The sequence below is a fragment of the Caloenas nicobarica genome, chromosome 1, assembly GCF_036013445.1.
Source record: "Caloenas nicobarica isolate bCalNic1 chromosome 1, bCalNic1.hap1, whole genome shotgun sequence".
Classification (NCBI taxonomy): Eukaryota; Metazoa; Chordata; class Aves; order Columbiformes; family Columbidae; genus Caloenas; species Caloenas nicobarica.
In genome coordinates, this window is record NC_088245.1 from 113681088 (window position 1) to 113694558 (window position 13471).

The 13471-nt window shown below is 37.3% G+C and overlaps 1 protein-coding gene across 11 annotated transcripts in view; it reads right to left on the bottom strand.

The window, feature by feature from the left end:
- Window positions 1-13471, bottom strand: part of DMD (dystrophin) — a 1281342-nt gene that overhangs the window by 423953 nt on the left and 843918 nt on the right. For all 11 annotated transcript variants that reach the window (XM_065627016.1, XM_065627025.1, XM_065626998.1 and 8 more), the window contains one exon: window positions 10659-10834. In XM_065627016.1, coding sequence (XP_065483088.1) covers window positions 10659-10834 — 176 coding nt within the window. The remainder of the gene's footprint in view (window positions 1-10658; window positions 10835-13471) is intronic.

Sequence of the window (13471 nt, forward strand, 5' to 3'; positions counted from 1 at the left end):
CCCCTCATACAGATCATTGACAAAGAGATTAAACAGAGCTGGTGCCAATACTGAACCCTGGGGAACACCACTTGTGCATGTCCACCAGCTGGATTTGACTCCATTCACCACAGCCCTTTGAGCTTGGCCATCTAGTCAGTTTTTTACCCAGCAAAGAGTAATCCCATCCAAGCCACAAGCAACCAGTTTCTCCAGGAGATGGCTGGCGGAAACAGTGTCAAAGGCTTTACTAAATTCTAATTAGACGTCATCCACAGCATTTTCCTCATCCACTAAGCGGGTCACCTTGTCATAGGAGATCAGGTTAGTCAAGCAGGACCTGCCTTTCATAAACCCATGCTGACTGGGCCTGATCACCTAGTTGTGCTGTACGTGCCACGTGATGGCACTTAGGATGATCTGTTCCATGACCTCCCCCAGCACTGAGGTCAGACTGGCAGGCCTGTAGTTCCCTGGATGCTCCTTCTGGCCCTTCTTGTAGATGAATGTCACTTTTGCTAACTTCCAGTCAACTGGGACCTTCCCAGTTAGCCAGGACTGCTGATAAATAATTGAAAGTGGCTTGGTGAGCACCTCTGCCAGCTTCCTCAGAACCCTTGGGTAGATCACATCTGAGCCCACAGACTTATGTGTGTCTAAGTGGTATAGTAGGTCACCAGCCATTTCCCCTTGGGTTATTTGGGCTTCATTTTGCTACCTGTCTTCTGGCTCAGGGGGCTGGGTACCTGGAGCACAACTAGTATTACTATGAAAGACTGAGGCAAAGAAGGCATTTAGTACCTCAGCCTTTCCCTCATCCTCTGTCACTATGTTGTCCCCCGCATCCGCCAGAGGGTGGAGATACTCCTTAGCCCTCCTTTTGTTGCTCATGTATCTATAGAAACATTTTTTGTTGCCTTTTATGGCAGCAGCCAGTTTCAGCTCCTGTTAGGCTTTGGCCCTTCTAATTTCCTCCCTGCAAAACTTCACAGCATCCTTGTAGACCTCCTGAGTATCCTGCACCTTCTTCCGAAGGTCATAATCTCTGCTTTTTTTCCTGGGTTCCAGCTGAAGCTGTCTGTTCAGCCAGGTCAGCCTTCTTCCCTGCTGGCTTGTCTTTTAGTACACAGGGACAGCCTGCTTCTTCGTCTCTGAGATTACCTTCTTGAAGAGAGACCAGCCTTCCTGGACTCCTTTGTCTTTCAGCACTGCTTCCCAAGGGACTGCCAACCAGCCTCCTAAATAGATAGAAGTCTGCCCTTCAGAAGTCCAAGGCAGCAGTTCTGCTGACCCCACTCCTGTCTTTCCAAAAATAGAAAACTCATACTTACATGTATACAAATACATGAAAAACAAACACCATAAATAGAAAAATAAGCCAATTGACAGCCCTGCTTTCCTGGTGTCTTAAATTTTCTCATGGAAACCTACATGACTGTTTTCAGAAATTGTTGTTTGTCAAGGATTTCTGGAAATGCAACCCATATCAATGAAAAGCCCTGATGCTGCTGAACTCCAATATTTCTTGTGTTTATGTACTACAGCTCTGAATCGCTTATGGAGCACTGTTACACACCCAGAAATTCTGGACCTTGGTGATGCATACAGACTTACCCATTTTGGTCATTTAGGATATGCAGAGAAGAACCAACTTTACAGGATTACATTTATATAGTGTTCTCCCCTGAGAACATGTATATGTACTTTAGATGTCAAATGTTCTCCTTAAGACAAAATAGGTTATCTAAAAGCAGCTAATCAAAACATTTATATTTGTGAAACTGAGGCAGATCCTAATCTATGCTGAGATCTGTAGAACTGCAACTATAGAAATGAAGAAAAACTAGTTCCCTGTCATCTTAAAAGCAGAAGCACAGCTTCAAATCTTTCTGAGGGAGGGTCCCCCTCTGTCCCAATTACATGGAAGTCTGGGAATCTGGGAATCAGTCATCCAGTGCTACATCATGAACCACACGATAAAACCTCTGTCCCTCAAACTGAGGAGATTCCCCAGAACTGAAGCTCTCAGCAGCATCTTTACTTCTTTTGGTTTTCTGTCATTTCAACTAATTTGTAAAGTGCATAGCTCAGTGGAAGCATTATGTGATGGTGCCCTAAGGATAAACCTGAGAAAGATACTTTAAATATGTTAATTCTGGCACAGAAAAGGCAGTGTTCAACTCAATGCACCTGAGAGCAAAATTATTGAGATGTATAGTATTTTGAATGAGAAATCAAAAGGATTTCTCATCTCCTAGCAGAGAGAGCAATTGGCAACATTCGTTTTTCATCTTAAGCACACTGTCAGTTTTATCACCCTTATGAATTCAACTGCAACCCTGAAAACATTTAAAACTTTTCCTAGTCATGAAGGAAAGATTTTTACTTTGATGATTAATTTAAATGTTGATCAGTAGAACTGAGTTTTATTATCTGAGCACTGTGGGATGTTTTTAACCTAAGAATTTCCAGGAATTCTTTTAGAAATGTAATAGAGATAGAGATATAGAGATAGGGATGATAGAGATATAGTTATATGTGCACAGAGGAATTTCAGAATTCAGATTAAAAAAAAAAAGTTCCATAAAGACCTACTTCCTAATCCTAGTCAGGAACTGAATGTAGTATAGTAATTAAAAGGTCCACCGCAATTAACGGGAGCTACAGGTGCACTTCATAATTTACTTTACAATTTGTTCTTGGCCTGCTAGAACATTGCTTCTGTTATAAATAACACCCTGCATGACAAGTATCATATTATGCAAGCCGCTAAAATAAAGCACTCTCTATATTACCTGAACCAGTTAATCAAATGAAAAGTTTTAACTTGATGACTGATTGCACCTTTTGAACAACCTGATTTCTATCACCATAATTACATTTGGAACAACAGATATATGTAATTTCTACGCATTTAAATTCATGGTGGCAATTACAAATTAACAGTAAATTGTTCTTAAGGGAGTACAGGCTTCCACATTTGAGCCTAAACAAACTGGAATAAGGAGCATGAGCATGACCAGTTGCCTCAGATGTGGCCAGAACAGCTCTTGAGAAAGCAGTTGGGAGTACATCTCGCTGGACAGGCAGGTGACTGAGGAGTAAGATGTCATTTCAGCATCTGGTCCTATGAAGCCAAGCAGATCCATCTCCAGCACTGATCTTCACACTGTTATGTGCTACTGTCTTGTCCTTTTGAACCAGCCTAAGTTCTCAAAGAGCTTTTAAACTGCTTCTCTGTCTGCAAATGGTTTAATTCATTAACCCTGAAATGTAACCCATCTTGCTTGATGAAAAACTCTCGAACTATAGCAGAGAAGTACAGAATCTCATATGCATAGTAAGTTTTGGTCTTCTACATGACTCCTATTCTCAGGCATTTTACTTTTTGTTTTCCGTATTAAAACATGGCAGTGTTCTATTTGCGTTTCTAAATTCACAAGGCCCCTTGGTCAACTATGCTGACTGCACAGCCTTTTATATGAATTGTAGAGACATTATACTTCTCAAAGTGAATGTATTCATATTCAGTATTTAACATCAAGCGGTAAATTAAATTAATCAAAAGAATTATTCTTCCTAATAGCATTTCGTATGTATTGTATTTTGTAGATCAGGGATTAGTTTTCCTAACAGTATTGAACTGAGTTCATAACAAATTCTTATAGTAGTCCACAAAATACCCTGGATGGATTTTTTTTTTACTGTCATGAATCCTTAATTATAATGGTTAACTGTTACATAATGATTCTTGGCCCATTTCAAGTATGCTTATATTTTCATTTACAGTTTCTAGAAACCATATTAAATGCATATTGCAGCCCATGTATTTTCTCCATAGTCAACAATGTGATACCAATACCATAGCAACCCGTAAATAGTTTGTGAAACACATCAGATGTTTACAGTTTGTAACTGCACACAAGTGATGTTGGACTTATTTGGGAGGTGTCAGAGACAGAAAATATGCAATCACAGGCGTAGGACAGATCTGCGCTTGTGACTCATATTCCCACTTGCACTTCCAATAATATTTTGGTACTTTTAATGTTTTTAACATTCAGCTGTTGATTCTGTATTTATGGTTATTTCTAAGATTAGGAATTAGTGCATTTAGTAGCTGTTACTGAGAATTTCAGAAGCCACAAAAATAGTAACCTGACAATTTAGAGAAAATATTTACTAAGAGATGATGACCTTTCTTTCTCTAAAGAATGTGCAGATATGTTTCATTTGGGTAGGGAACTTTAAGTAAAATAACTGAAATGAAAATTACTGCAGAAACTTTAGAAAAGTCAGAGGTAAATACTAAGCAGTGAGAAGTTTAGCTGCACTACCTGGAAACACAGTGCAAATTTATGCTAGAGTGATTATTTTCTATCAATTTACTGTAAGGTATCTGAACAGTCCCCCCCCCAAAAAAATCAGAAAATTCAATATGTAACTAATTTTATGCTGGAAAGAAAAAAATATATTGACTTAATTAACTTTCATAAAATCTCTTCAACCTAAACCAGTTTTTAAATTGCAATGGGAGGCTAAACACAGCCTTCAAAACACTGAATGTTCAGGTGAAGGAAAACAATCACTGGTAGCTAGAGTATTAAGGCAAAAAAATAATACATCAATGAAGGCAAGGTATGAAAAATATTTTAAAATATATTTAATTTATAGCCATTTTTTATTTAGAACAGAAAGCTGCTTTTTTTAATTCAGAAAAGTATTTGAAATTATTCTGGTAAACAGCTTTTGTTCTGTCATTCTTTCCATAATTACTTCAAACTCGCTTGAGTAGAGAACTGAACAGTCAGTCTGCAGGTTCAAGCTCATTAAAAGTGCAGATGTGTTTGCAGCTAAAATAATGAAAAATTCTCTTCCATTCAACAGAACCCAATTTTAACAAATGTCAGATTGTGATGAATAAAAAAAACCCCAAACTTATTACTTCTGAAACAGTGAAGGAATCTAATTCCTGGGCATCTGTTTTCAAAAATTACACAAGAAATTTTTAACAAAGATGGAAAATATAAAGGCCAGCCAGCACCACTGTTACAAGTCTGTCGACAACCTCATTTATGAGCCTTCACCTTATCAAGCTCCTATGTGAGATGTTGCTTCTCCTCCTGATTACGATCCCTTGACTGGCTCTGCCTGGCCCATGTGTTCCAGCAGCAGGAGGCAACTTGCAGCACCACACTGCAGCCACAGCCCTGGGGCTGTCACCAGCTGGGCACCCCAGTGCAAGCAAGTGCCCTGATGAGAAGCCACCGCCTCCTTAAGTCCTCCAAAATTCAAGTCTCCCAGAGGCACAACTCAGCACAGACATGCACAGCATAATATGGCCTGATGCACCTCAGGGACAAAAAGACACAGATCTTCTGATGGTGCAGTTGAGAAAACTTTGTATTCAAAATGATTGCTGGTGTATGAAGAGGAAGAAAAAGGTTTTTTCCCCCTTTTTTGTCTGGGGTTAGTAGCATTTATTCAAGGGGCCAGTGTGACTTGCCCTAGACTCCAAGGTCTCCCTTTCTGTTTGGGTAACACTGTTCCAGAGTACAAACTCAGACTTCTCTAAAACATGCCACTTGCAGCAAAATGCTAACGAAAACTCAATTAAATTCCCAATCTGCCAACTATCAGTGTATCAGGCTTTCAATCAAGTTTCACTTTATTCAACTGCCTGGTTTATTCCAAAGTTTGCAGTAAGGTAAAATGACTGCATGCGCTCAAATTACATTCTCACCTAATTCTTAGCTGGATGGATTAAACTGCAAGATACAGAAACATTAAACACTGAATTCAAAACTTCTACAGCTTTGAAACTCTTTGATAAAGGCAAATGAAAGATAACATCCTACACAAACATAACTCAAGCATAACCTCTTGATCTTCAGTACCAAAGAAAGGAGATTCAAAGCCAATATTAAGTCTGTGCTTTGCCCAGGATCAGCATTTGACCTTTTAAAACTCAAAAAACAGCTTCTTTTTTACTGAAGAGCAGTACAGGTTCCTCAAATTGTTTTGTTCTGTTTTCTTGCCTGTTTTTATTTAAATTGTCCTTTTATGGTCATGATAATTCTCATTCAATAGATCTCTCAACCTACCACTATGATTAATATTAGTGTCTAGCGAGCTTACGATCAGTTTCAGTTATTTCTAGAATTTCATGGGTATGATCGGTTTTACAGTTCTTATGCAGGTATTTTAATGTATATTCTGAATTATTTAGGAAAACTGGATTAATATGTTGAAACTCTCAAAGTTATATCATGTATCATCTTCTCTTTTCAAGTCAACCAACCATAGGGTTCTTGATGGTTACAGGAAATATTCTGAATTTACAGTGTTCCTTATCAATGCAGTGACAGTAATATGTTCTCACACAGAATAAATTAGTAGAAGCAAAGCAAGCAGGCAATCCAGAGGACTATGAAGGCCCACCATGTGCAAGCACTGGGGGTATCCACCCACCATCCTTAGGACCACTCCACCCACCAGTCTCACCTCATGAACTGAACAAGACACCGGAGGACACAGCTTATCGCTGGATCCGAGACTACGAACCCCATCATACATAAAGCAAAACCATAGGGATGGTGAAATCTTTCTCTCTCTCTCTCTTTTCTTTGCTATACCTCTATTCTTTTGCTTTCCTTTTTATAATTAATATAGTAACTTAAGGCTCACAGCCCCACATGTGCCACAAACTTTTTTATGTTTACCAATTGAACCTACAATAACACAAATCCTTCTGCCACTAAATCATTTGCCAATTGGGCCAAGCTGCAAAATAAGCGCTGTTCGTTTACAGATCTTAAGTACTGTGTATATTGTCTTCCAAGTGGACCCACGAACCTGAGTCACCTCTCCCTCCACTCATACCTCTGCGCAGGACGTGACAATGCTGCCCAAAATTTTATGGCTATTTCAGCTGCCTCTCCATACTGAGCCTGCAAACACTGTCAGTAATAATTCCAGGATCGATTTCTTGAGTTGTAACTGCCACTTGCAAGCTCAGCATCATGTGAGCATGATATAGCCTGTTTTTTTGAAATACTCATTGTGTCACATTTATCTACAATGAATATCATCTGCCACTTGTTGCCTATCCACCCATTTTTAGTTTCCTATGATTAGCTCAGCATTTGAGTACCTGAGACAGCTTAATGTCATGGGCATTCTTGGAAATGTCACTATACACCTCTGTTTCCAACTAAATTCTCACATTCATGCACCTTACAAAAATATGTTGTAGTTTCTGTTACTTCTGTAATCTGCCCCACCATTGCCCACCTGATGAGTATGTTTGAATTTGGCTTGAGAAATATGTCCGAAATGGCTTATGCTCCATCTGTAAACTGTGCAGGATTATTAAAAATCAAGTTATTTCATCCTGGTAAGCAACAGCAAAATAAACAGCATCTAAAGTTTCCTTGCTATTTAAATAATGCTTAGCAACATGACACTTGAATTAGAAATCACTGTAAGATTTCATGTCTGGAACCCATTCGATTGCTAATTTCTTACTGCTTCCTTTATCTTGAGATCTGCTGAGCCAATAAAATCAAATAGAAAACAAAATTTTAATTGATCACTAGTATTCTGTCTGAACTGCTGAGAATCAGATTTCAAAGCAGAGTGCAACGTATTGACTACAAAGAATAAAACATAAAATTCTAATTTTTTAAAATAGAATTAATTTTTTTAAAAAATTACAAGTGTTCTGATTTGTAGGAGATTCTAAGTGTTAATATATTTTTTCTTCAAATTAAATTTAATGAAATGAAAATGTCTTACACCCAGTTTGCTCTCCCTTCAACACCATCTTTTTGCATTATGGTTTTAAAATATGGTTCTGTTTTCTCATTCTCAAAATTGAACAAAAAACTCAGAATCACCCTCATAATCATACATTTCTTTTAACTGTGAAAATTTTACTTTTTAGGAAAGATAAATATTAAAGGACTATTGATATTTAAGTGATCCAAAAATACAAGCACATCGGCTCAAGAGTTGGTTTGGAAAACAATCTATACAATGGACAATGCCATGAATATATTTGCTCTTTTGGACTGCTAGCAGTGACGTCTTGGACAGAAAAACAAACAAACAAACAAGCAACCCCAAAACAAACAAACTAACAAAAAAACCCAATCAAAAAACTAACAAAAAAGCCCCCCACAAAAACAAAAAGCAAAACCCCCCAAACCAATACAGAGCAAGATATAGAAGACCAGGATGTATAGACTGAGGCAGTGGTACAGCCAAAGAGATATTGAAGTTTGTGTTCAGATATCTGGCATAGCTCCTGTTCAAAACCCAGATATGATAATGCAGATTGAGTTCAGGTACATATTTCTTGACATGACTTAGCTGAGCACCATTTTACTGCAACTGCCAGTGGCAGTCAAGCTGGCTCGATGGTATCTATGCAATAGTGGTCTCATGAGAATCACTCTTATACAAACATACTCTGAGACACACATATAGGTGAGAATCTGAGTGAGGAAGAACTGATAGCATACAGGAGAAGCAAGTAGAGGTCACTTCAACTTTTCTTGTTTGCCCCAAGCTTTGTTCTTAACGAAAAATTAAGGTACATTGGGTGACATGGGTTTCAGGTTCTAAAAAACAAGAACTTGACTGTATCCCAAACCAGATTAGAATATCTCATGAACAACTGAAAGAGGTCAAAGCATAAGAGAGATGAAAATCCCATGACACCAAGGCTATATGAAGACTGCACAGCAGATAAGCCTACAGTCTTTTCATGCCTAGGATCATCAATAATTGAGACCTAGCTAGAACACACCACATATTCCTCTCATCTAGGCTTCTTTTCTTTACAAATCCAATCTGTAAGAGTGAAAAGATGAGAGAGGAAAAGAAAAAGCATGTACTGGGAGGCATCACCTACAATAAGGGTAGGATCTGTTTCCAAGATATCGGAGCAAAAAGCGTTCCCTGTCTCTGACACAGCCAGGGAGACTGGGCAACAAATAGAAGTGCAAACTCCTCCATCCTGATGTGCATGGATCTCACTACAGTACATCAAAAGCATTTATATAAGTTTAAAACAATGCTATCTGTATTCCTTCTACAGCAATGCATTTATTCATGAAGAGTTCACTAGGTCTCTGCAATCATTGTCCTCAAAATTACTCAAGCTGTCATTCCAGAAGCAAACAAACTAACCAGTCAACAAGCCAAACAGACCAAAAGGAAGAAGGCATATGCAAGTATTTAACAAAGATGCATCTTATAGGGAACATTACTGTATTACTCCCATTTAACAGATGCTAGACTTCCTTAAAATACAGGATGTGCCAAGAAATTCCATATACTGTTAGCATCACCTTTGAGCCAAAACAGCATTCAGATACACATTTCTATTGTTAAATGAAGGAAAGTACAATACCAATCTTAACTAGAACTGGAACATCTTTCATGTTCTCAGACAAAGCTCAACCATCAATCTCTTTCTTCTATGCTTCCTGCAGCAGCTTACAGGGCTATTAAAATGATGTGTTATTGTTTTGTAAGTGTTAGCACTTACGTAAAAAGTTAAGGCTTGGAAACACAGATGGGTTTCCATTGTACAGAAGAACAGCATTTAGTGTGATAAATAAAGGCCAAGGACTCCCTTGTGTAACAAGCAGCATAACCATCAACACCTGGAAATACAGCAGAAAAATATTTAAAGCATCACTGTAGCTTCTGACAGTTATAGGCTACTTATTGCGTCTTTTTCTTTTAACATGTTCCAAGAGAAACTTTAATCATTATTAAACTCAATAATAAGCTTTCAGGACACTCCCTTAGTACTCAGGCAAACGTTTTCACAGCTTTTGTCTCAGAACTGAAAACAAAGATAAATGACACATCAGAAATAATAAAAGTGCTGCACATTACTAGTTCTCCTAGCAAATATCTAGCATACCTCAATAAGGAATATTCTGATTTTTAAAAAAACATGTGTGAAGAAAGCTTTGCCAGAGACTGTATTTTAAAGCAGAATGTCATGTCAATTTCAGCCTAGCATCTGAGTTAAGAATATATGCCTTTATAAATCTAGTATAACCTGTAACACAAACCATTGTCATATTATCTGCAACTCAAGTACTCTAGCTTCCTGTGACTACAGGAGAAAAACAAATTGATCCACAAGTGATTTTAAATAACATTAAATTAACCTATGAAATGCAGATATTAATGGCAGTAATGATAAAAAGTGCATTAGATTAGGATTAAATGTATCAATTAGCTAAGGTATTATTAGTACTACAGAGAGAGATATTTTAATTACATACTATCAAATAGAAAGATGTTAAAAAGACTGTAAATTCCATAAATGAAGCTCCATTCTGTTCTACTTTTCATCCAGCAATCATGTATGCTTTTTTGTTTGTTTGTGTTTTGTTGGGTTTAGGGTTTTGTTTGTTTGTTTTTTAACATTAGAAGTGGAATTATGAAAGTGTGGAATATGGAAGGGAGTGATGGTCACTGACAGGAATAAGTGGAAAAAAGAATTAAAAAAATATCATGGATATGAAATTTTATTACTGATAATTTGTTATGAATATGAAAATGCCAGAAGTTGAGAGCTCCACTGAATGTCAGAAGCAAATCTAAAATAACCAATAATAATTTCACAATATTTTTGCTCTTTTTTAACCTACCTCTTTTTTTTCTCTACCAACTGTCTGCAGATCTCCTGCCACCGGGTATTCAAACTTTCCAGTTGTTCCTTCAGCACCTTAGCATCTGCTGTTGATGACTGCTCAATAATCTCTTCACCAGTTATATTCAATGTTTTGAGAACAGTTTGCTGTCGCCCAATGCCATCCTGAAGCTCCTGAAAAATACCAAATGCATACACGTATTCACAAAAATGTCAAGCATGAAACGAAACCCTTCATCACATACTGGCCAGATGGAAAGAGGTGAAAGCTTTTGCTCTCCTCTGAATTCCAAATGAAAAATACAAAGCCAAGTAGACAGAAAGACACATTTCATGTTTTTGTAACAAGTACCTTCCAGTGCATCTCTGCAGTTGTCTTCTTCCCCCTCCATTCTTGTCTGCTAGAGATTATTACAGTAATATTCTGCAGATCAATTACTAAGAAAAACTTGTAACAAATTTACTCCTCTACCCCCAAAGATACAAACCACATTTATTTAATAGCCTATGAAGCACTGTAAAATTTACAGTGCACAGTGTTTGGAGTTCCTATTAGCCATAAACACAAATAAGCAATATCAAGAAAGCAAAGACTCTTTGAAGTACTTCTCTTGACTCCATTAAGAACACATTTGACTCCAGTTGTGTGAAGCCTGATAATCCATTCCCTCATGGCTTTTTGTGTGTGGTTTTTGTTTTCTTTTTTATGTGTGGGGGGTTTTTTTGGTTTGGTTTGGGGTTTGTTTGTTTTTTTGGCAGGCGGGGAAGTATTGGGGCACATGGAAGAGGGAACCTACACTTCTAAGGAAAAGCATTACTTACGTTGTTTCTACTTACACAGCAAAATATAAAACTACCAAAAGATAACCAAGATGGGCCATTTTCTAAGTTTTACTAAATGCATTAAAATATATTTTCTACATCTTTTATAATGAAAAACTATCATACCTGTTGCTACCTTACACTGTGTTTAAAATAACACAGTTCTGAATCTGTAGCTTAGATTTTAATACTGTATGCCTGCTTAAGAAAGTTCATACTTATAAATAAGGAAATCAACCTTTTCATATTTTTAATCATCAGTACAGCATGAGTAATTTTTTCCTTGAATTCCTCAGAATGTACAAGCAGGGAAGTGGAAAATAATTTTCAACAGTTTACCATTAAAATAAGCAGAAACTGAAATAACTTCAACAATTCATACTTACGATAGGTTTCATAATCTCAGGAAGTGTGTCAGAATCCTATCTACACACAAGAGCTTTCAAGCAAAATGCTAAATCTACCTTTTCAGGAAGAAATAAAATATTTTAGCATATCATACTCTGGAACAACATTATATGCTTGTCTTCTCTTTCTAAACAAGCAAGTTAGTAAGTCTGCATACAAACACTAAATTTATCCATGAACTGGTTAAAATGGGCAGGACACAGCTTTCAGGAATGTAAAAGATGAACATGACTACTATTCATGCATTTTTAATATATCATGTCCATTAGATCTTCAGGCACGAGATTACGACCGAAATTTCACAAACTGAACTACACTTGAAGTTAACTTGTTTTAATATGACCATACCTCGGTTGCCAGTTACTAATTCGTGGAAGTGCAGAAAGTCAGGTGCATGTCCTATCCCAACTTCTGTACAAATTTTAGACCAACATTTTGAACACCAACAGCAGCACAACTGGGGACACAGAGGTCAAGGTCAGCTCGCTGCTGTGGCATTTCCCCACAGTCCTGGACAGGGGTCATAGCCAAGGCAGAGGTTTGTACTGTCAAGACTAAGCTTATTCTTATTATACTTTCTGTTTTGTTTTCTTACAGTCTCTTTGAGGTTATTATAGAAGAGAACTCCCCCAAAATTATTCGTGTCTTTGGTACCTCTCAGTAAAAACTGTTATTCTGTTTTGATTTTGTTTTTCCAAACTATTTTCACATCCCATAGTTTCAGAATAAGAGAGCAGCTATGATGAGCATAACATTGTAATAATCTGCAGACTGTTTTACTATGTTTTTACAAGATGAGAAAACTTTTTTCTGCTGGATCCTAGCAAGCTACAACCACCCAGTCATGTTGCATCAAGCAACCCGCTGGCCCAAAGTGTCCCAGCACACTTTACTTTGCCTGTGGAATGTGTAAGATTTTAAGATACTATTGTAGCAGAAACTACAAGACCTTCTAAGACCCAGAAAAGACCCAAAAAAGCCTCTTTGAGGTATCAGATTTTCTTGTCTTTGTATGATGCACATTAATACAATAATACCTGGTCCAAACTTTGGCTGTTATTTTGAGGTACACAATTCTCTATTAGGAGTAAATAGCAGTTATGGACAAGCAGTTTGCCTAAATGCAAATATTCTCTATTATTGTGAGGCAGAAAAGTCATTGGTCTTTCCAATACACACCTCAGTTTTGGTAATGCCCAGCTTAAAATTAATATTTTGGTTTTTGTGCTCATTCATTGTATTTCACATTGATTTTAGTGCAAGAGCCTTTGCATTATGCAATAGGGAGAATTACACTGGTAAATCATAACAATAAGATGTCCAGTCTGAGGAAAAAATATCACAATAAGTGGTTTATTTCCAGTGAGTCATCTGAAAAAAATGTGCTATCGCATGTACCTGTATGAACTTAATATCCATACCACTTACACAAAACAATAACTCAAAAAAACCCCTCTACTTATGGAATAGGAGATCAAGGCAATGAAAGAAGGGAAATTCTACTCCTTGAACTCCAAAATGTCCAGAATTAAAATTTGTAGAAATTAGACGTTATCTTTGCATCAGCCTTTCTAAACGGCA